Source organism: Poromitra crassiceps (assembly GCF_964638095.1).
Source record: "Poromitra crassiceps genome assembly, chromosome: 2".
NCBI classification, from domain to species: Eukaryota; Metazoa; Chordata; class Actinopteri; order Beryciformes; family Melamphaidae; genus Poromitra; species Poromitra crassiceps.
The window spans coordinates 26,191,731-26,213,741 of NC_139624.1; the positions used below are offsets into that span (position 1 = coordinate 26,191,731).

Genomic DNA, 22,011 nt, shown 5'->3' on the forward strand with positions numbered 1-22,011 from the left:
GCACGTGAGAAATCCACAAAGGTGTTGTGGGGTAAACATACATGATTTCAACCGGGTCTCAAATGGGCTTCTACTTAATTTTCACCATTTTCAACTGTTTCAGCCCTTTGCAACCCACTGTCAACTGGGTTCCAACGGTAGACCTCTTACCGAGTAAACCCCACGACGCCTAGTTTCTTAAGCTATGGTTTGCGACCCAAAACGAGTCCACTAAAGGATGACAGACTAAATTTCTCATTCGGTTTAACAGGTGAACTCTCGACCCATGACGGCTGATCAAAGTGCACTTGCAGCCTGAACCCTTAACTCTCCTACAATCAGTCACTCGCATCAGTACAACCAACCAATAAATAGAATATGAATAAATAAATACAAATAAATAGTCGACCGATGAAAGGTTCTCTCCGCTGCACAGCTGCTGTAACCTGAAGCAGTTCACTCCTCCGTCTTGTCTGGACAGTCATCCCTCTATCCACAGACCCATCCCGCCCTCTTGTCTGGAGTCATCCCTCTATCCTCCACAGACTCATCCCTCCATCTGTAGAGCCCGTCTCCGAGCTTCTTCTCCACTACGCGTGTGTGCAGAGTCAAGAGAGACAGAGTGAGTGTGTTGGAGTGAGTGTGTATGCTCGTGTCTCAAACGGCAGTCTCCAGGTCTTCGCTAGTGACAGATGCTGTGTGTTGTTGGGTGCTCAGGTAGACGGCCAGCTCAGAGTCTCCCTCCACCTGAGCGTAGTCCGCTGGAGTCTTCCCCTGGTTACATGCACACGCACGCGCGCACACACGCACATCCACACATGCACACACACACGCAACATGCACACACACACACACACGCACGCAACATGCACACACGCAACATGCACACACGCACACACACGCACGCAACATGAACACACACACACACACACACACACACGCACAGAGACAAACAAAGAGACAGATACAGTATGTTGAAATACCATCCTCTTTTTCTCAATCACAAGTGTTTGGTAATCTTGTTTTTAATTAAATAAAGCACATTATACCATGGTCTGGGTGAATACTCAATTCTGATTGGCTGCAGGGTGTCCAATTAATTTCTGATAATGGACATCTACATGACAAAGTAGTTCCAGTGAAACTGTCTGTTCACCGTTCTAAATGAATGCGGCTGTCGGGTAGTCCAGTGCTTCCTCTGTACACCACAGGCTGGTGACTAACTAACTGAACTTGCTGCTGTTGCCGACAATATACATGGCCTATCTCATTTGTTAGTGAAATTCCGCACTGCAGGAGCTGGGAACCACCGTAGTTCTGAGAATGCCGTTTTGAGGGACTTTTTCAGCTCCTACTTCAGGGTATGTATCGTACTTTACCAGCACAAGAAGGACCTTTAGTGGTCCAGACGCAAGTGTACGTTAATTGGTCGAACTTCTAGAAATGCCCGAGGCGGTAATATCATCACTAATGCCTAGGGGCGTCACGATACACTCAGTTCACGATATGATACACGATATTGGGTTCACCATAACGATACGATACGATATTTTAACAATATTTTTTTGCGATCGATTTGTAAGTTGAGGGGGCATCCTCCACGCTAATTTGAGTAATTTCACCATTTTCACCCGCCGTGTCTGTAACGTCCCTCGTCTGTTCAAACAAAGCAATGAAAAGGAGAGCGAGCATGCAATCAGATGCAGATCAGTGCCACCATGTTCAGCTTCTTTTTCTCACGATATGAGATTTCATCTCAACGATACATATTGTCACGTTTTGATATCGCGATATATCGTGGGACGATATATTGTGACATCCCTACTAATGCCAAAGTAGTATCAAATCCCCCGTGAACTCTCACGTGCTTTAATGTGAAGCTACTAGTAGCGGTTAGCATGCTAACCATCGGCCAGCTTACGTTACGTTACCAGCTTACAGTACGTTACGTATTGGCGCTCTTGAAGGAATGAGTTCTCAGGGGACCTTCCCAGTCCTCAGTTCCTCTCAGGGAGTCCCCAGAACTGTTTGGTCCCAAAGCACCTATTGATTGTGGTATTAGTCAGGTGTTACCAGGGAAACTGAGTTATGGCTCGTGAAAAACTTTAGATTTTGATTGCAAAATGCATGAAAAGATAAATGAATGGTCTCAATTCTTTTTCTTTGCATATGTGCTCAGGCATTACCTTACTAAACAAATTAAAGCGTTAATCGATCTGATTCGTCAGCATGATTGCAACTGGCCAGTTTTTGGTGTGACGTTTATGGCGAGATAATAAATTCAGTCAAATACAAAAGTATAGTAAAGAGCTACTCAGCGGCACATAATGACACTCATTGTTATTTCTACCCTTTGGCAGATGCTATTGTGTTATGCATCCCCTAATTCATGCATCACATGGAAAATATGACAAAATATGGCAACTTTCTCCCAGAGTCAGCAAGAAAAAAGACTGCATTCTTTTTTATGTTATCAAGACATTGTTGACTCATGTGGTGCAAATCTTTCACACACTGCATATGAAAATGAAGTTGCCGCACCCTGCCTGGTTTCAGCAGCAGTCAGAACTGTAAACTGTAATCTGATTGGTCAGTAGATCATTAACAGCAGGAGTCAGAACTGTAAACTGTAATCTGATTGGTCAGTAGATCATTAACAGTGTCATGCTGCACTCCAGTACTATGAGTCATCTGCCTGGTGGACCTACTGGAAGCAGGAGCGAAATTATGTGGATGTGTGTGTGTGTGTGTGTGTGTGTGTGTGTGTGTGTGTGTGTGTGTGTGTGTGTGTGTGTGTGTGTGGTGTGTGTGTGTACCTGGAAGTTGGTCTTTTTGAGGGAAGCCCCGGCCTCCACCAGCAATCGACACACAACATGCTGCTTCTCTGAGGCTGCTCTGTGCAGGGCAGTGTCCCCTCTACACACACACACACACAAACACACACACACACACACACACACACACACATCATCAGTGATCAGATAAGCGGTGGTACAGTAGCTATAAGGCCATGTAAAGGGTGACAACTGTCTCAGATCTCAAATGAACTGCTGCAGTCCACAGATCAACATTACAGGCATGATACTGGGCTAAAATACAGATAAAGGTGACACAAATAAAAGTATTTTTCACTATGCTAAAGTGTTATTTTGTAACACTAAGAAGATAACATACTTGTCTCTGTCGGTCAGATCCAGCAACACTTTGGAGCCTGAGTTGGGAGACACGAGGAAGAGATATGGGCTTATTATTTTGTAGTAGTAAGCATGCAAGTAATGGATGTTTACTAGGGATGCACCATATATCGGCAATCATATGGGTATGGGCAGATGTTAGTCATTTTTTAACATATCAAGGTTCAAGGTTCAAGGTTTCTTTATTAGTACCAGAGGGTAAAATAGTTATGCAGACGGGAAGTTCAGCTGTCCAGAAGATAAAAACAAAACATACGAAATCACAAGACATTAAAACAAGCATCATTACAATAGAACACATTAAAATACAGTAAGATCAAAGTAAAACCATGATAAAGTGCTTTGTGACAAGAGACTAAAGTGCTAAAAGACTAAAGTGCTTCTGCACACGCTTGTGCGCGCACACTCGTGCACGCACACACACACATACACACAAACATGTACTGTAGCTACTTATAAAGAGAAAACATCGCATGGATGCAACTGGGACGTATCCTCAGTGATGTACCCTGGGGTCATAGGATGTTTTGGGTCTCGCAACATCATACACCCTCGCCCAGGTGACCCAGCCGGGGCTGGCCAAGCCCCAACTTACGTCCCAGTAGCTACCCACGGTCAGCCCTCTAGGAAGGGTCGAAGGTGGTCACGTGGTCAGGGCCACTCAATCCGCTGCTCCGGAACTACTCTGCCGGGACCGGGGGGGAGAAGGGCTCTGATACGTAGAGGGACCGGGCTCTGTGGGTTGCCACCCGGCCGGGTTCCTCCCTCGTCTCACCAGGTCTAGGACCTGTGCGCTGCACCAGACTCCCCCGCTCCAAACATCTCATTCCGACGTGATGGTATCTTGGTGGATACCATGCAGTACCAGTAATTGGTGGCACTGCAGACTCCACTTGCGGCTTGAATGGCCCTCCTAAAAGGCCTCTCGTGGATTGTTGGGCTTCTTCCTCACGGAAGACGCAGGCTGGGGCGCTAACCCATACTTCTACCCGGGTGCCGTCCCTGTTCCGGCTGTCAACTGTCTCTCCAGTGGTCACTAGTCTATTCCTGGTTGTCATGTAGTCTATTCCTATGAGTCACTGGCTAAGCCAGGCTAACTTATAAAGAGAAAACATTGCATGGATGCAACTGGGACGTATCCTCAGTGATGATACTCATGAGACGCTCAGAGTATCATGTACAGTATGTGCGGAGTAAAGAATAAGAAAGAAAACAAAACGAAAACAAGGAAATCATCCCGTAACAGCTTTGTTTAGCAGTGCAATGGCAGCAGGTACAAAAGTGCTTTTGTAGCGTTTGGTCCTACTACAGCGAGGGACCGCAAACCGCCGGCCAGAGCGAAGGAGCTGGAATTCACTGTGTAAGGGATGGGAACAGTGTTGTAGAATAGAGCTCGCCTTACACTGCATCGGTCCGATGTTGCAATATCGGTTATCGGTATGAGCCAAAATGTCCCCATTGAGAGGAAACATTGTGATAAATCTATGATTTATGGGCTTTTCCAAATGTTTTGGAAATAAAGAAATGCATAACTTTTTCAAATTCAGTGTTTACATACATGTGTTTTTCAGTATGTACACAATGTTATTATCATAGAAATCGGCCATACCACCAATGTTAATATCGGTTATCGTATCGGCCAAAATGTTCAATCGGTGCATCCTTAATGTTTACACAATTTACAGTCTATTGTTAGTGCTTGTTTTTCTCAATATTAAGCCTACATTCCCCACAAACCCTGTTGCTTCCTAGCACAAAGAAGATGTTCCTTCTTCGGTGAGAAGTTTTCTGCTTCCCTCTGCTGAAGAGGATAAACATGGAGGAGATTTTTTCATCTGCCTTTCACTCCTTCCACTATCTACCTTTGCCAGAAACTCGGAAAGCTTTAGCTCTGTTCGCTCTGGAAGAACCGCGCCCTCTTCCTGTTTTGTGCCGTAAAGCAATCCAGCAGATTTCATGCCAAATACCACCCAGCAGCTAGAGTAGAGGCTGTCTACTCTCTACTGTCTACTCTGCTAGAGTAGAGTAGAGGCTAGAGTAGAGGCTGTCTACTCTCTACTGTCTACTCTGCTAGAGTAGAGTAGAGGCTGTCTACTCTCTACTGTCTACTCTGCTAGAGTAGAGTAGAGGCTGTCTACTCTCTACTGTCTACTCTGCTAGAGTAGAGTAGAGGCTGTCTACTCTCTACTGTCTACTCTGCTAGAGTAGAGTAGAGGCTAGAGTAGAGTAGAGGCTAGAGTAGAGGCTGTCTACTCTCTACTGTCTACTCTGCTAGAGTAGAGTAGAGGCTAGATTAGAGGCTGTCAATCCTCTCAGCCATGGTCGCGATTGTTTGTGGTTGTTTGTGGAAATGAATGTGGTAATGATGATTGTTGATGATAAAATGCTACACACAGCACCGCTAACATCATACACACACTCACCCTGTTGCAGGATATAGCTGACCAGCTCTGTGTGTCCGTTCTGGGCAGCCATATGTAATGCTGAAAAGCCACGTGAATCCCGAACCAACAAAGTGACTCCGCGACACACACACTCTGACAGCTGAGAGAGAGAGGGAGGACAAACACCAGTTACTTTGTATGTTATATTGTAGCTACAGAAGGCCCTGTCTGCCCTGTTCACCACCGGCACTGCAGCAGCTCAACCATTACAACTGTTTTGGGGAAAATACAGAGCTCTCATCTGCAGCTGCAAACTGTGTAGGTAAATATAAAAAAGAATGTACAGTAATAATTATCATACAGTGATATTATATACATGCACTGCATATAATAATTACTTTAAATTGTAAAGGTAAGAGGTACCCAAGTATGACCGACTGCCTAAGTGAGTCTCTGTAGGCATACTGAGGTCATTTTAGCACGGCGTGGTGTGCCCAGGGGGGGCTGTGCCCCCCCAGATAGAAAATGTTGTCCATTTTAAAGTGAAATGCTTCAATCTGGTGCACTTTGAGAGCAAAATTAAGAGGCTAGATCTATAAAGAACTACAGACATCAGGTTAGATTAATATCCTCTTTACTGTGCTGTTGCTTTAAAATGATACAAAAAAGAAATGTCTCCCCATATAATATAATTTATATTCTGCATACAGGTCACATGGCAGAATACTGCTCAATTAAATACAATGGCCCATCTACACAAACATCACTTTACAAAAAACATCACTTTACAAAAAATAATAATAATTGTGTGTGTGGAAAATACCGAGGTCATGACCTCGGTGTCCTCAATGGTAGCTACGGGCCTGTCTGTAGGTGACAGTGGTGTGTAGCACATACAGACAGGTGCATCGTGCAGTCATGTGTATGTTTGTGTGAATACATCAAGTGTTATTACCAAAGAAAGATCCCCGGAACTGGCAGCTGTCAGCAATGCTGTGGAACAAACAACGAACAACACACACACACACACACACACACACACACACACACACACACACACACACACACACACACACACAACACACACACACACACACACACACACACACACACACACACAACACACACACACACAGAGTGGTTAGACAAGCTTGATGTCATGTGAGTTGTGAGTTTCTCGTCTAGCTGTAAACACAGTACCTTCCTACATATCTTTTCCATTGTTTACTTTGCACGCACCGGCTCTGATGACACAGTCTGAATACAGTTCAGGGATTTTAGAAAGCCATCCAACTCATCACTAAGCAAGCTTGTGTGTGTGTGTGTGTGTGTGTGTGTGTGAGTGTGTGTGTGTGTGTGTGTGTGCATGCATGTGTGTGTGTATGCATTGGCGGAGGTAACTAACACAGTATCTGGCTCTGCTTTGCCTTGCATGTACCTCTGTGTATGTTAGTGAACCATTTATAGACTAGGGCAGTGGTTATCAAAGTGGGGTCCGGGGACCCCCAGGGGTCCTTGAGGGGGGTCCCCAGCAAAAGGGGGAATCATTTATTTTCACTATAATTCCTTCCACTAGTAACACTACACAATGACAGAATGTATGAGTATTTTGGTCATGGGTTTCATACACTTTCTGTAATTTTTTTTAAGTTTTAAGTTTTAAGTTTATTTATTTTTTAATTTGTAAAAATAATTTGTTTTATTTGTAATAAAACATTCTAAAAGCAAAAAAAAACAAAACAAAAACAGACGGGGGTCCCTGGGACAAATCTGATCAAGTGGAAGTCTGTGGTCTAATCTAATGTGTGTCAGTTTAGGGGTCCTTGATGTGAAAAAGTTTGAGGGCTTCAGAGTGAACAAGTGAGTGGTGGTGAATCAAAGTTCAGGTAAGATTGATCAACTCACAAAGCAGGGTTCCAAAACGCACTTGGACATCAGATTCAATGGCTTTGTTTGGTAGGCCTTGTTTGAAATTAAAGGACTTGAAATTGGCATGTTTTTGGAGTCATTGGTTAAAACGAAATCTCTCCAGACAGACTTTCGATTTGCATACGTTTTTCTTTTTTTTATTCTTCATTTTAAAGCAGCAGATCTCCATCCCGGGGGTTTCTTCCAGATGGAAGTGTGAAGGGTAATGCTACTGTGTGATAGTGACCAGCATGGTTTAAAGCTGCTTGCCCATTTCCTCTTGAAGAGTATAAGAAAGATCATGACAGGACATGATCACAAGTGAACACACACACACACACACACACACACACACACACACACACACACACACACACGTTAGGACAAGTGAACATGAGTAACTATCTAAGAGGAAAAGCACGAGTTCTGTTTTAGGGTGGGGTGTCCCGCTAGCTAGAGTTACTCACACTAAGTAGTGTTGTGACGTTCGCGAACGACCCAAATCTATTGAACGGCTCTTTGCTATGAACGAAGGGAACCGAGTCCTACTTGAGAGCCGTTCGTTTTAATGCTGTGCCCAAATTTCACTGCCTGCCGCTCCCCAGCACACACACAGGTTAGACCTCCCTCCCTCCCTCTGCTAGTCCGCTGAGCAGGGAGCATGGGGCAGGGAGGATAGGTCGGGTGCACTCGTTAGGCGCATGCTGTAGCTGGCCTGGGTGAGCGGACTCAGCTATCAAAACCGGAGTGCATCTGCCGACCTTCTGGGTAGCGAAGTGTTGCATGAATTGCATCAAGGACAGCCAACTTTCAGCTTAGTCAGTAAATTCACTGACTAAATAAGCAGATGATATGGTGTCACCTTGTGTAATGTTTACAATGCAGTTTATTGACATTAGGTCTGGAAATACTGTATGAGTAATTTAATGCTGCTGCAGTCCACTGATGCAAAATGAAATAGTGGTGGGTCTAATCAAATCTGATCCAAATCATACCATATCATTATATTAGTGATTTCTCAGAGAAACAGTAGTGCGCGCCCCATTAAAAAAAATGAACGAGGAGCCGCTATTTTGAACGGCTCTCAGAAAGGAACGGAGCCATAAGATCCGGCTCCCTTCAAAGAGCCGTAATTCCCATCACTAACACTAAGCCCTGTGGGGATCTTCGGGGGATGGATAGATATAGACAGACAGATAGGTAGATAGATAGATAGATAGATACATAGTGTACATAGATAGATAGATATAGATACATAGTGTACATAGATAGATAGATAGATAGATAGACTTATAGCAAAAACACCAAAAACACATGAGAATATATATATATATAAATATATGCCGTACACATATTTACAACAACTACTAGCGCTCTTGCATTGCAACACAACAGCATTTCCAAAACATCTACAGATGGTGAGAGGAAAGCACTGTAACAACCCCCTTAAGGAAGGGAAAGTGAAACTATCTACGTCTTCAAGGCTTTGACTCAGCAAGTGGAAAAAAACACAGTATGGCTCCAAGCTGGCTCACGTATCTGAAACATGTCTGGACATGTCAGAAAGAAGGTACTTATCCACAGGGAAACATTGACATTTGAGACATTTTTAAATTGAAAGGAAATTTAAAAAATGTGTGTGTGTGTGTGTGTGTGTGTGTGTGTGTGTGTGTGTGTGTGCGCGTGTGTTCTACCTTGTTCCTCAGAAGTCAATGGAGCACTGGAGAGAGAAATTAAAGAGATATTTTACTGAATCATGTAACGCAGTGGTGAGTAGATTTATTTTAACATTTCATTTTAACATTTTCATTTCAATTTTTCCATTTTCCAGCACCCCTGTAGTACCTCCATGTACCGCTAGGGGTACGCGTACCCAAGTTTGGTAACCACTGATGTAATGAACAGTATTTATGTAACTAAATAGCCTAACTCAGGGGTTCCCAAACTTAAGAACACCGGGGCCCACTTTGAAATCTGAAAATCTTCCGGGGCCCACACGGAACCCTTTAATCACAACTCTGATCAGCACACGCGACTAGATGATGTATTTCCCTATATATTTTCATTTCATTAACAGAGCATGTGAATTTGGGCATATGGCAAATTAATAATCCATGGTTAATAATAATAAAAAAAAAATCTGCATTTTCTCCTCCTTACTCATCAGAAATATTTCCATACACAGGGGTTAAAGTGGTGTGTGTGTGTGTGTGTGTGTGTGCGTGCTCTCTTACCCAGCAGTAGGTTCCACCACCAGGTCGGGCATCCCAGTGGACGAGCCCTGGCCCACCGTTGGTCCCTCGTGGTCCAGGATAAACACCTCATCCTGACAGATCTCCGTCACAAAGTGGAGGTGTTCCTACGCACGCACGCACGCACGCACGCACGCACGCACGCACGCACGCACGCACGCACACACACACACACACACACACACACACACACACACACACACACACACACACAGAAGCAGATAATGCCCCAATATATCAGTTTAACGCAAATCAGTCCTGTGACGTTATTTTTGCTGTAGTACCATTCATTAATTTCCTTTATTTACGAGGTAGATTACTACTACTAGACAGGACATAGTGCAGGGTTAGGAGACAGAGCAGAGGTGTCAGGGTTAGGAGACAGAGCAGTAGTCTGCCAAAGGCCAACAGAGCTTGTCCTACCTGAGCCTTGTCAATGCGGTAGAAGCGGTCTGCTGATGTGGCTGGGGACACAACAGACAGGTCAGGATAACAGGATAACATAGTACAACAGACAGGTCAGGATAACAGGATAACATAGTCATGGTGTCCTCCACCAGAATCACAATTTGACTGCGGTTTGTGTTGCTCTCAAATACTCGCACACAGAAAAAGGTATGTACAAGTTAGAACAACCATGCACATTTAAACATTTACAGAATTTTGCATTAACTACAATATACTGTACATACAAGTGTGGCGTAAAGTGTCTATTTTAAATGCGTATATGAAGAAATGTGTATGTACAGTATAAATGAGCCACACAGGATCATTAACAAAGGCTTATCCAGATATATTTCCAGATATGGCAGCATTATTTACTCTTCAATGTGAACGAGGCTTTGAGTCAGAAATTGTACAGTTATTTCCCAGTAAACATACATGAATGAAAAGAGTAGAGGCACTGCAGCACACTGTAGCTCCCGTTTGCTTCGAGTTATTCCTGTGACGTTTCGAGCTTGCGCTCTTCTTCAGACATAAAATAAAATGTACGTAAACGTACATCAAATCGTGTGAGTAGAGTCTGTCTCAATACAATACAAAATATAAGAACCACAATACACAATAAATATAAATTGTACACAATGTACACTAAAATACAATTTATAAAAATGATTTCATCATTTCAACACGTCAACCCAGGCTGATGTCTCCAATTGTGTAGCGTGTTTAGACTATTATGTTATCTATGATAACTTTAACTGTATTGCTTTACCACTGATGAGTCCCCATTCATTGTCAATGTTGCCCCCCTAGTGGCACAAAGTCAACTGTTACAGTATGACTAACAAATGATTTAAACTTGTTGGTTTCACTTCAGTGAGGTGGAAAGACAATAAAGTTAACTACAGTATGTAGGTATTGCTATCCGTCTCTTTATTCTCTTATGTTCTCTTTATTCCTTTCGTCAGTTCACACCATTTTAGAGTCTGCTGCTGCTGACAGCAGACAGGCAGATATGTAAAGGTGGACTTGGCTAAAATCATGACAATACAAAACAGATTTGCTCAAAAATATGTGCTTTGGATGGGAATCTGAGTGCTTTACCCGCTTTGCCCCACCCTCAATGTTTATTTACATAATCTCTAGTTTTTGCACACATTTTATCAAGAGTCATATTTACAGTGGTAAAATATTCAGGCTCCTTGACTCTTTGCATATTTTCTTCTTCTGTGCTACACAATTAGTTGAAAATGGGATCTATTTGGGATCTATGCAAACAATTATTTCCTATCGAAGTGGAAGAAAAAAAAATCATGAAATTGATGTGAAAGTAGAATTGCATTAATTCCAATTAAATTCCAATAAGTACTTCATGAGATTCAGGAAGACTTGTGACACTGTAAATGGTGTCCAATGTTTTTGGTTTTATTCTACATTAAAAATGGTGTCACTTTTAATGGGAGCCATTAACAGTCTTCCTGAATGTCATGAAGTAACTATTTTGACTCAGAACCTGGAAAAGAGATGTCCAACAAGTACTACATCATTTCTAACAAAAATGTGATTGTTTTACTGTGGTTGTGACTTTATGGCGAGCAGGTTCATACCTGTGTCACATATGGGTAGTCTTTGGATAGTGAAAGTGTTTTGTGTGTGTTTCAGTCACTCACAGTCCAGGAAGCTCCAGTTGGGAGAGAGTCTACTGGTTGAATTGGTCCGGGGGACACCTCGACACTCATCCTGGAGACAGACGACAGACAGACAGACAGTGAGACAGTCAAGCTTTAAACATCCCTTCATTACACAAAAATGGAAGTGTACATATTTCACAAAAAGGGAGAATTACTCCAATTCGATAGACAGAGAGTCAAAGTGAAACCAGAGCAACCAAGGCAGAAGCAAACAGAGACAGAGAGAGCAGGACCAAATCTATGACATGACAGAGGATCAGGACAATGATGACACACCATCATTCTGTCATCATATTAGCATTAGACTCATATATCAGGCCGTGGCCGACAATTGGCCTTTTATTACAAAATTCTATAAAACAATAAAAATAATAATCAGTCAGTCATGTCATCACCCTCTGATATAAGAGAGGTTCCTTTCCTGACCACAGTTAGTGAATATGTTTTTATTGTTATTTCTTTAATAATTTCGGTGTGGTGTGGTGTGTCAACAGCTTCAGTGGTGTCTTGCAATTATTTCTTCATTCATTTATTACATGTATTTGGGGGTTTTTCTAGGTTAATTCTTAATTTAAAGTCAATACCATATCCTAGACCTAGACTTTTCTCTACCATTGAATAGGCAGGTCAAACTTCTTTAAGGACCTGAACATCCACTTAAAAACAATATGATTAGTATCACATGATGGTTTACTCTATGCTGTTTTCCAGGGCTTGTGTATTAAGAATAACAGTCTGGGAGAAATATCTTATTTGTGTTTTTAATTTTATTTTTTTGGATCGCAGTGGTCAGATTAAAGACACAGTAGCATCTGTTAAAAAATGTCACCTTTCAAAAACCCATATCGGTCGAACCCTATAGGATAAATCTATAGAGCTCCTTCATGCAGACAGACAGACACTCAGACGTTCTCTACCTGATAGTGCACTCTGTGGCCAGTAGATGGAGCCTGGTGTAAATCCTATCAAGCACAGGAGACATGTTTCAAGGTTAATACAGGCAAAGGCATCATGCCCATTGAAACTGAGGAGGCAATTCCCCCTCAGATTTTTTTGGGGACGGGGGAAATGCAAAATTCATGGCCATTAGTCAGTAGTAGTAGTCACGGTCATTAGAGCATCAATCCCCTTTTCAAACATGTGGACATGAAATGCTGTTATTTATTATAGTTAGTTATTATAGGCATAGTTTGCATAGCAAGTTAGTTGGCTACTTGTACCAGACAGCTAAATTTAGCATTGTAATGTTAGCCATCCAATCATGTTGTTTACATGTCATGTAGAGCTGCTACGGCATTGAGCTATGAGTTTTTACCACCACTATCACAGGTTATACTGTAGTTAGCAAAACACTGAATTCCATTTGATGTCTCCAGGTCAAGATGCAGTTCTCTACAAATAATGAGCATTGTGGATATACCGGTAGTCTTTTTATGTGAATAAATACCCTAATGAGAAAAGGAGCAAATATTGATGGTTAAAACAGAATAATGACATCACAACAGTCTAATCCTTATGTTAATATAAAATGAGATATTCCTCTAAATCGGGCTTCAAACGGCCAACATTTTAGAAAAACAGCCACCAATTTCCGCCAGCGACCGAATTTTGCCCTCTCAGAATTTGGGCTTGCATGACCATGAATACAGGGGTTCCACAAATGTTCCATGCCAAGGCAAGGCCCCCCAAATAGCATTAGTCTTTGGCCACAGCCCCCCTATTGCAATATGTCTTTAAAAACCCATTGACCCATTGAGCACTGGCCTTTTCTTCACTACTAGTGTTATGGCATATTTAAAGCTAGGAAAAAATTAAATACTCTACAAGAGGCTCAACCAAGAGGTTTTTCAAAGTTTGGCAGCCATCTCTTTTACTTTGAGCATGAATTTGTGACTAAACAGCAGAAGTAGGCCTCCCTGACCCCCCCTCCTGCCCGATTCCCACAGGGTAAATATGTATGTTTATTTTCATTTCATTTCACCCGACCTACTCAATCTACCTGTACTGTATAGTTGTTTGATGTTGTGTACTTTATGTTGTTTGGTATGTTGTCTTGTCACAATATATTTTTGAAAAGATTTAAATATATAAAAAAAACATTGACAATACTATTGAAAATGTCAAAAATCACTTGCATACATCCTCAGAATATATGTCCTTACTTTTATTAATGTAATAAGCTAATAATTACATTTGTATCTCAAATATTTTCCTTTCTGTTTTCAATTATAAACATTGTTCCAGAGTCAGGCTACTGTATTACCTACCCACACCAGGGGAAAATGATAATGACTGTGAGGACGACTGGCAGGCAATTAGACAGAGGGGCATGGCAAATATGATTTTTATGTGGAAGGAAAGGATTAAATTATACTTGTTAACACTACAATAAATATAACTATACAATATAATAAGAAATATATATTATATTCTTTATTTATTATACTGTAACAAATATAACGGAATAATTTCCTTCCCCATAAATATGTTTTTTAAAACATCTCCATTAATTTGCTAGGCCCCCTACTGGCGGCCCCGGCCCCCAATTTGAAAACAGTTTTTTCTTTGTTTGTTTGTTTGTGATTTCCCCCCATTTTCTCCCAAATTGTACTTGGCCAATTTCCCCCTGCTGCCCCGGTCGCTGCTCCACCCTCTGCCGACCTGGGAAGAGCCGTAGACTAGCACCATGCTTCCTCTGACACATGCGCAGTTGCCAGCCGCTTTTTTTCACCCGACAGTGGGGAGCTTTACCGGCAGGATGTAGCACGTGGGAGGATCACGCTATTCCCACCAGTTCCCTTCCGCCCCGAGCAGGCGCCCCGACCGACCAGAGGAGGTGCTAGTGCAGCGACCAGGACACATACAGTACCCCAAATCCGGCTTCCCACTATGTATCAGGCATACATAGTGGGCCCGACCATGAAAAAATACCCTGCCAAGACATCCCCCACCAAACACACTGCTGTTAATTTGGTTATTAGACACACATTGGTGTTAAAGGGATAGGCCAACTTTTTGGGAGATTCGCCTATTTGCCATATCGCCCATATATAAATAAGATACACAATGTCTTCATCATCACTCTCCGTGCAGTATACAGTGAGATACAGCCGTCCAGTTAGTTAGTATCGCGAATGAATTGGAGGAAATGGTACAGCCGTTCAAGTCACCAAAACCACACATTCTAACAGCAACACAAACACTACATGGGGTGACTCGTGTACTCACCAAGCGATGAAATAATAATCCATAGTTACGTGAAAATCCGTAGTAAAATCCGTAGTAAATCCACACACCGAGAACTAAACAAAGATAAACTCAAGTTACTTCCTTGTTTGCCTGTACACAGCGCATGCACCTGTGTACAGCACATGCGCTGTATGCAGCACCTCAGGCAAACAAGGAAGTAACTTCAGTCATACTCGGTTACTCTTTAGCCCTTTTCCCACATGCGCTTTGTACCGCAAAATGACCGGTACGTGGTCTAATGCCTGCATGTGAGAAAGGCACCGTGCCGGTATAAGCGCGACCCCGTCGTCGCGGAGATTTCACCACTTTCCAGCCTGTCAGAAGAGCGGTATGCGCTTTAGCGGATACTAGTGAGAAACGGGTGCAGTCATTTTCCGCGACACTCTCATGGGCGAGGTGTACACACGTTGCTTAATGTTCCAGCGGGCATAATCTAATCATTCGCGCACATTAAAGCAAACTGGCGAAATGATCTTGTGATAATAAGAGCAGTAGCCTATGTCAGCTTCATGTGTGGGTGTGCTGTGCTGATTTTCCCCTCTCCTCTCTGCTCGCTCTCTGGCCACAGTCCGTCCTCCTCCTTCAGTCACAGCCCGACAGGGCAAATGCATGAAGCGAAAGTGGAAGTATTTTGCTTACGTTGCCGACAGCGAAGGCAAGCCTGGACACATCAAATGAAGCCAGTCTGTAAAAAGTGCTTCAACGCGATGCAGGTGAACGGATAAACAAGCAAACTTATTTCACCATTCAGAGTTTTGCCGACACGTCACTCCCCCACTCGCTCTGCAGTGCCGCCCCCCCCCCCCCCCCCCCCCCCCCCCACATACAGGCAATTTCGCTGATAGATTCCCACATGCGCGAGCCGAAGTGTGAAGGGAAATGTCCGATATTGACTTACAGGTAATTTTCCGGTACGCATGTGGGAAAAGGGCTTTGGTCTGTTTGAGGCGCAGTGTGAAATCACTGCGCCCGGCGGCCATGTTTAGAAAGTAGTTCCGGCTATCTATTTACCTTTAAAAAAAAAAGTTTCTTGGCATTTTGGATTAATATTTCATCTCATGGTGTGTATACGAGTGACAACATGTACATAGAGCTTTTTGTTTTTGGTGACTTGAACAGCTGTACCATTTCCTCCAATTCATTGGCGATACTAACTAACTGGACGGCTGTATCTCACTGTATACTGCACGCAGAGTGATGATAAAGACATTATTGTCAGAATCAGAATCAGAATCAGAAAGACTTTAATGATCCCCGGGGGGAAATTGGGACAGGTTACAGTAGCTCGCACTCAGAACACAACATAGCATAAAATAAACAGTAGTAAAATGCGATAGTAAGCAAAAATAAGCAAAATAAGTAGAGTACGTATAAAGTAAGCAAAATAAGTAGAGTAAGTATACATTACCTGACAATTGCAGTTATTGCACACTGGACTTATATTAAGTCGGCTTGCCCTTTACATTACACGTGGCTCAGCCAGGCACAGTTAACCTATCGGCTGGCTCAGTCTTGTCTCCGAGGTGCTCTTTTAACAATGGCCACAGGCAGGAATGGTTTCCTGTGCCTCTCCGTATTGCATCTAGGTGGAAGTCTCTCACTGAACGTGCTCCTGTGTTTGACTAGCACGCCGTGGAGTGGGTGCGAGTCATTGCTCATGATGGAGCGTAGCCTGGACAACGTTCTCTTCTCTGACACCACAGTCAGAGAGCCCAGATCCAGCCCCACAATGTCCCTGGCCTTACGGATCAGTTTGTTGAGTCTGTTGGCGTCCGCTGCCTTCAGCCTGCTGCCCGAGCACACAATAGCATACAGGAAGGCACTAGCCACTACCGACTCATAGAACATCCTCAGCATGGTCCGGCAAACATTGAAGGACCTCAGCCATCTCAGGAAGTAGAGACGGCTTTGCCCCTTCTTGTAGAGTGCATCAGAGTTCTTAGCCCAGTCTAGTTTATTGTCAATGTACACTCCAAAGTACTTGTAATCCTCCACTATGTCAACACTGACCCCGTGGATTGAAACAGGGGTCACCGGAGCCTTGACCCTCCTCAGGTCCATGTGTATCTTGTTTATATATGGGCGATATGCCAAATAAGCGAATCTCCCAAAAAGTTGGCCTATCCCTTTAACATGGTTAGTGACTGTTTCCCACAGGAGACACACACTGGTGTTAACATGGTTAGTGACTGTTTCCCACAGGAGACACACACTGGTGTTAACTTGGTTAGTGACTGTTTCCCACAGGAGACACACACTGGTGTTAAGATGGTTAGTGACTGTTTCCCACAGGAGACACACACTGGTGTTAACTTGGTTAGTGACTGTTTCCCACAGGAGACACACACTGGTGTTAACATGGTTAGTGACTGTTTCCCACAGGAGACACACACTGGTGTTAACTTGGTTAGTGACTGTTTCCCACAGGAGACACACACTGGTGTTAACTTGGTTAGTGACTGTTTCCCACAGGAGACACACACTGGTGTTAACTTGGTTAGTGACTGTTTCCCACAGGAGACACACACTGGTGTTAACTTGGTTAGTGACTGTTTCCCACAGGAGACACACACTGGTGTTAACTTGGTTAGTGACTGTTTCCCACAGGAGACACACACTGGTGTTAACATGGTTAGTGACTGTTTCCCACAGGAGACACACACTGGTGTTAAGATGGTTAGTGACTGTTTCCCACAGGAGACACACACTGGTGTTAACATGGTTAGTGACTGTTTCCCACAGGAGACACACACTGGTGTTAAGATGGTTAGTGACTGTTTCCCACAGGAGACACACACTGGTGTTAACATGGTTAGTGACTGTTTCACCCAGGAGACACACACTTGTTTAATGCAACATCCCACTTTAGAGGAAGACTCACCTCTTGTAGTCTGTCAATGTAAAGTCTGCATGTCTCCAGGTCACAGTCCCCCCTCACTACCACAATGCCCACTGGGATGGCTGGAACACACACACACACACACACACACACACACACACACACACACACGCACGCATGCGCACACGCACACACACACACAGAGTCAGGGGTGCACGATAGTATTGACACAGCATCGTATCGGCCGATAAAGACTTTACAATGAAATATTGGCCTCTGCCCGATATGAACATTTAGATAGATAGATAATTGTTTATTAGCCACACCCAGGCCGGTATGACAAATTACGCTTTAATTATGCCCAAATGTTCGACCAGATGCCATGTCCCCCGGCTTACAGTTTTGTTTGAAAGAAAATGTTACATAGCCTAAATAAAAATGCCATGTTTTACATAACCTAAGTTTGCTTATTTTGCCCAATGAACTACAGGAAAGTTCACTGAAATTAGGTGCGGGGAAAATGCATGCATAGAACGGCCAAAAGAGTTGGAAAAGATCAGCATAATCGCATAAAAGAAAAAAAAAAATATGGTGCAGCATCCCTCCACACTCAGTCTTACAGATGTCTCGTAGTCGTTCTTTGTCGTACTGCAGTCTGTCGTACTCCTGGAGGCTGATCCAATTCACTCTGAGACGCAGGCGATCTGGAACTGCGTGAGGACTGGAAAACACGCACACGCGCACACACACACACACGCACACACACGCACACACACACAGCCCAGACATACACAAACATACAAAGGTAAGGACACACATGCGCATACAAGCATGCATTAACACACACATACACACGGGCACACACACACACACACACACACACACACACACACACACACACCACAAACGAAATAACTGTCCTCATCATAATCATATCCAATCTCTCCACAGAAACAGGCTTTTGGCTGAATGCTCAACATCCTTTAGAGCTGTACTGTCTATCTAAATGAGTTGCACGACAGAAAAAAACCTTTGGCTAGAAGCAGAGTTTTAGCTCCAACAAAGGTTTAAAAATGTTTGGACATTTCTGAAGTTATGAAAGCTTCCACCAGTAGCACAACTCTTCAAGATATATGGCTCTGCTACCCTCCTGCAAGACAACTCTGATTCTCTAGTTTGAGTTTGAAGGAGGTCATTTTGAAGCAATTTCAATGGGCAATATTGCCTTAAGCATGGATGGAGGTCAAAGAAGGGACAAAATCAATGATGAACAAAAGCACAATGTCAAAATACTGCTGGTCATACTTATACAGTTACAAAATCACCCATCTACCAAGCCTCAAAATCTTACTATCTATCTACATACCTACCTACCTACCTACCTATCTATCTATCTATCTATCTATCTATCTATCTATCTATCTATCTATCTATCTATCTATCTATCTATCTATTATCTTACTGATATTGTGGCCTGACCTCCTATCAAATAATAATCATAATTAGTATTTAAAGCCCCACTTTTTCTTTTTGGGGAACCTGCGTCCCCACCTAAATGCTACAATTCAAAAGTTGTAATTCCGTGTTGTGTCAGCCTTATTCACCTTATTCCTGGACTTACGTTTCCCATGATCCTCAGCGGTTGCCGACTTCCTGTTTACATTTTTTTCACTAGCAAGGACGTGCGCGCTGCTCTCAAAGAGTGGGAACGTTTGGCTTATTTGATCCGAAATGGCTAAAAATAGTAACGTTGTGTGGTTGCATAGCGGCGATATTTTACAAAAACGAGGTGAATGTCAATTCACTCGTACTATATGGGCTTATTTTAGCCGAAATTGCTAAAAAATAGTATGTGGTTGCATAGCGGCAGCTTTTGTTTTGAAGGCTAAACGTCCAAACCGGAACTCTTATTTTGGTCATTGAACGAAGCTTTACGGTCTCTCTCTTTCAAGATTCAAGATATTGTCACTCCGTTGTACAATTATGCACGTGTGAAATTATTGTGCTGGGGGGCATCATTACAAGACATAGGTAGGTACAAAGTCACAACTATTATTATGATTATTTTCAGTCTCTTTCGCTATGAACGGTCCTGGGCGGAAACAGGCAACCGGCAGCTGGAAACAGGGAGGGAGGGTGTCATGGAAGCGCCCACTGTCTCACCAGGAAACTCGTGAATACTGTTTCTGCTGTACTCTCTACTAATCAAGCTAGCAAGCGAAACACATTCCGTTCACTTCCTATACGTAGTTCACAAATAACATCCCTTTAGTTTGTCAGCGGAAAACTTTTAATTTGAAGGAGCTGTGCAGGGAATGGACTTAAAAGTTCCAGGCAACTTGACACTGTCAGGTTGCAGAGACCAAAACAGGCTTTCAGAGTGTGTGGGAATTCTCCCTATTTAGAAGTCACTGCACCATCAAAATGATTAAAAAGCTGTTATATTAATGTAAAAGAGTTACATAATGGGGCTTTAAAATGAATTCAAATGACATTGAAAGTCAAAAGTCAAAGCTCAATGTAAGCAAAAGGATTTTAAATGATAATAAGGGGGGGGGGGGGGGGGGGGGCTTTGACATCAAATAAACGCAAAAAGATTGTTGCGGGTAAAAAGTGTACAGCTCAGTAAAGTAAAGTAAAGTTAAGGGTAAAGGGTAACGTTAAGGGTAAATGGTAAAGTTAAGGGTAAAGGGTAAAGTTAAGGGTAACGGGTCAAGTTAAGGGTAAAGGGTAAAGTTAAGGGTAAAGTTAAGGGTAAAGGGTAAAGTTAAGGGTAAAGGGTAAAGGGTAAAGTTAAGGGTAACGGGTAAAGTTAAGGGTAAAGGGAGAGCGTTGGGAGAAACACAGTGAGAGACCAGAGGCTGAAGCACATTGAGTGAGAAGTGATGCTGTCATACACTCTCTCTCAGTCTCTCTCAGTTGACTTCTTACACACAACACAAACATACTCAACACGCCACAACACAACTAGGGTTTGACAAATATGCAATTTTGTACTGATATTCATCAATCAATCATTCATCAATCAATGTGATTATTTTCATACCAAAAAGTAAAGAGTATTTTAATGTTTCCCCCAGGATTATATTGTTGTCAGGGTGGAAAGGCCTCTGAAACAGCATTTACAGTAGACCATCATTGGGACACTCAAACTCTCCATTGGACCTCAGGATAGTCATAATTAATATATTCATACATCAGAATGTCTTCAAATTGTTTCAGGTTAAAGGAATAGTTCACCCAAAAATGAAAATTCTGTCATCTCCTCTCACCCTCATGCCAGTTGAAGTCAGTGGGGACCTAGTCTTCCTGGTCAGCCTCCCCTCCCTTCCATGAGAGGAGTCTGGCAGCGCTGGTCACCATTCTGGAATTGCGATGGGCGGCGCTTAGCAGCAGTGCCCTTGGAAAATAGTTTCCAACAATCCAACTTGCCATTTTCAGCGTGTAGCAACGAGCTAGTGTGTAGGTTTCTGCCGTTAGCTTGCTAGCTAGTTAGCGTTGTTGTTTTCACTGCAGCGGCAGGGCACTATTTACAGCGACACACAGGGAGGAGGGAGCGGAAGCCGCTCTGATTGACGGAGCCAATGTCAGAGCTTCTTAAGCGTGGAGTGGAAATCAGGCAGCGTCTGAAATGGACACCTCCAATGGGAGAGAAGCTGTAGAGCAGGGGAGGGCTTATGCCAGCAGCCTGTTTCCGTGCATGGCCTCCTCTCCCGGAAGGGAGGGGAGGCTGGCCAGCGAGAATAGTGGGGACCATGTTCCTCAGAGTTCCAAAAAGACCTACTCTAGGCTATAAGACAGTACAAATCTGAACTACAGCTGATTGATTTGCAACAAATAACGTAGGTAGGTCGTTCTATTCATAGTGAGATTGTTCAGCTGTGTTTTTGTATTGGAACTCTAAAGAAAATCCCCATTGACATCAGTTGTTTTGGAGAAGGCTGCTACCAATTTGTGCTGGCAACTTCCCTGTGTGTTATATTATATCATTTATATATCCTGTGTGTTATATTATATCATTTATATACGGACTAACACATTTCACCTGTGTTTCATTTGGCATGAGGGTGA

The 22,011-nt window shown here is 43.1% G+C and overlaps 1 protein-coding gene across 1 annotated transcript in view; it reads right to left on the bottom strand.

Moving 5' to 3' along the window:
* Positions 1–636: 636 nt before the first annotated feature.
* The window catches only part of dgki (diacylglycerol kinase, iota), a gene marked incomplete at both ends in the record, with an annotated part of 156,072 nt that continues 134,697 nt past the window's right edge, over positions 637–22,011 (bottom strand). Inside the window, 12 exons of the mRNA XM_083661748.1 lie at positions 637–753; positions 2,796–2,895; positions 3,154–3,190; positions 5,597–5,717; positions 6,513–6,550; positions 9,160–9,185; positions 9,700–9,824; positions 10,141–10,181; positions 11,832–11,901; positions 12,770–12,814; positions 17,983–18,062; positions 18,561–18,661. Coding sequence (XP_083517874.1) covers positions 637–753; positions 2,796–2,895; positions 3,154–3,190; positions 5,597–5,717; positions 6,513–6,550; positions 9,160–9,185; positions 9,700–9,824; positions 10,141–10,181; positions 11,832–11,901; positions 12,770–12,814; positions 17,983–18,062; positions 18,561–18,661 — 901 coding nt within the window. The remainder of the gene's footprint in view (positions 754–2,795; positions 2,896–3,153; positions 3,191–5,596; positions 5,718–6,512; positions 6,551–9,159; positions 9,186–9,699; positions 9,825–10,140; positions 10,182–11,831; positions 11,902–12,769; positions 12,815–17,982; positions 18,063–18,560; positions 18,662–22,011) is intronic.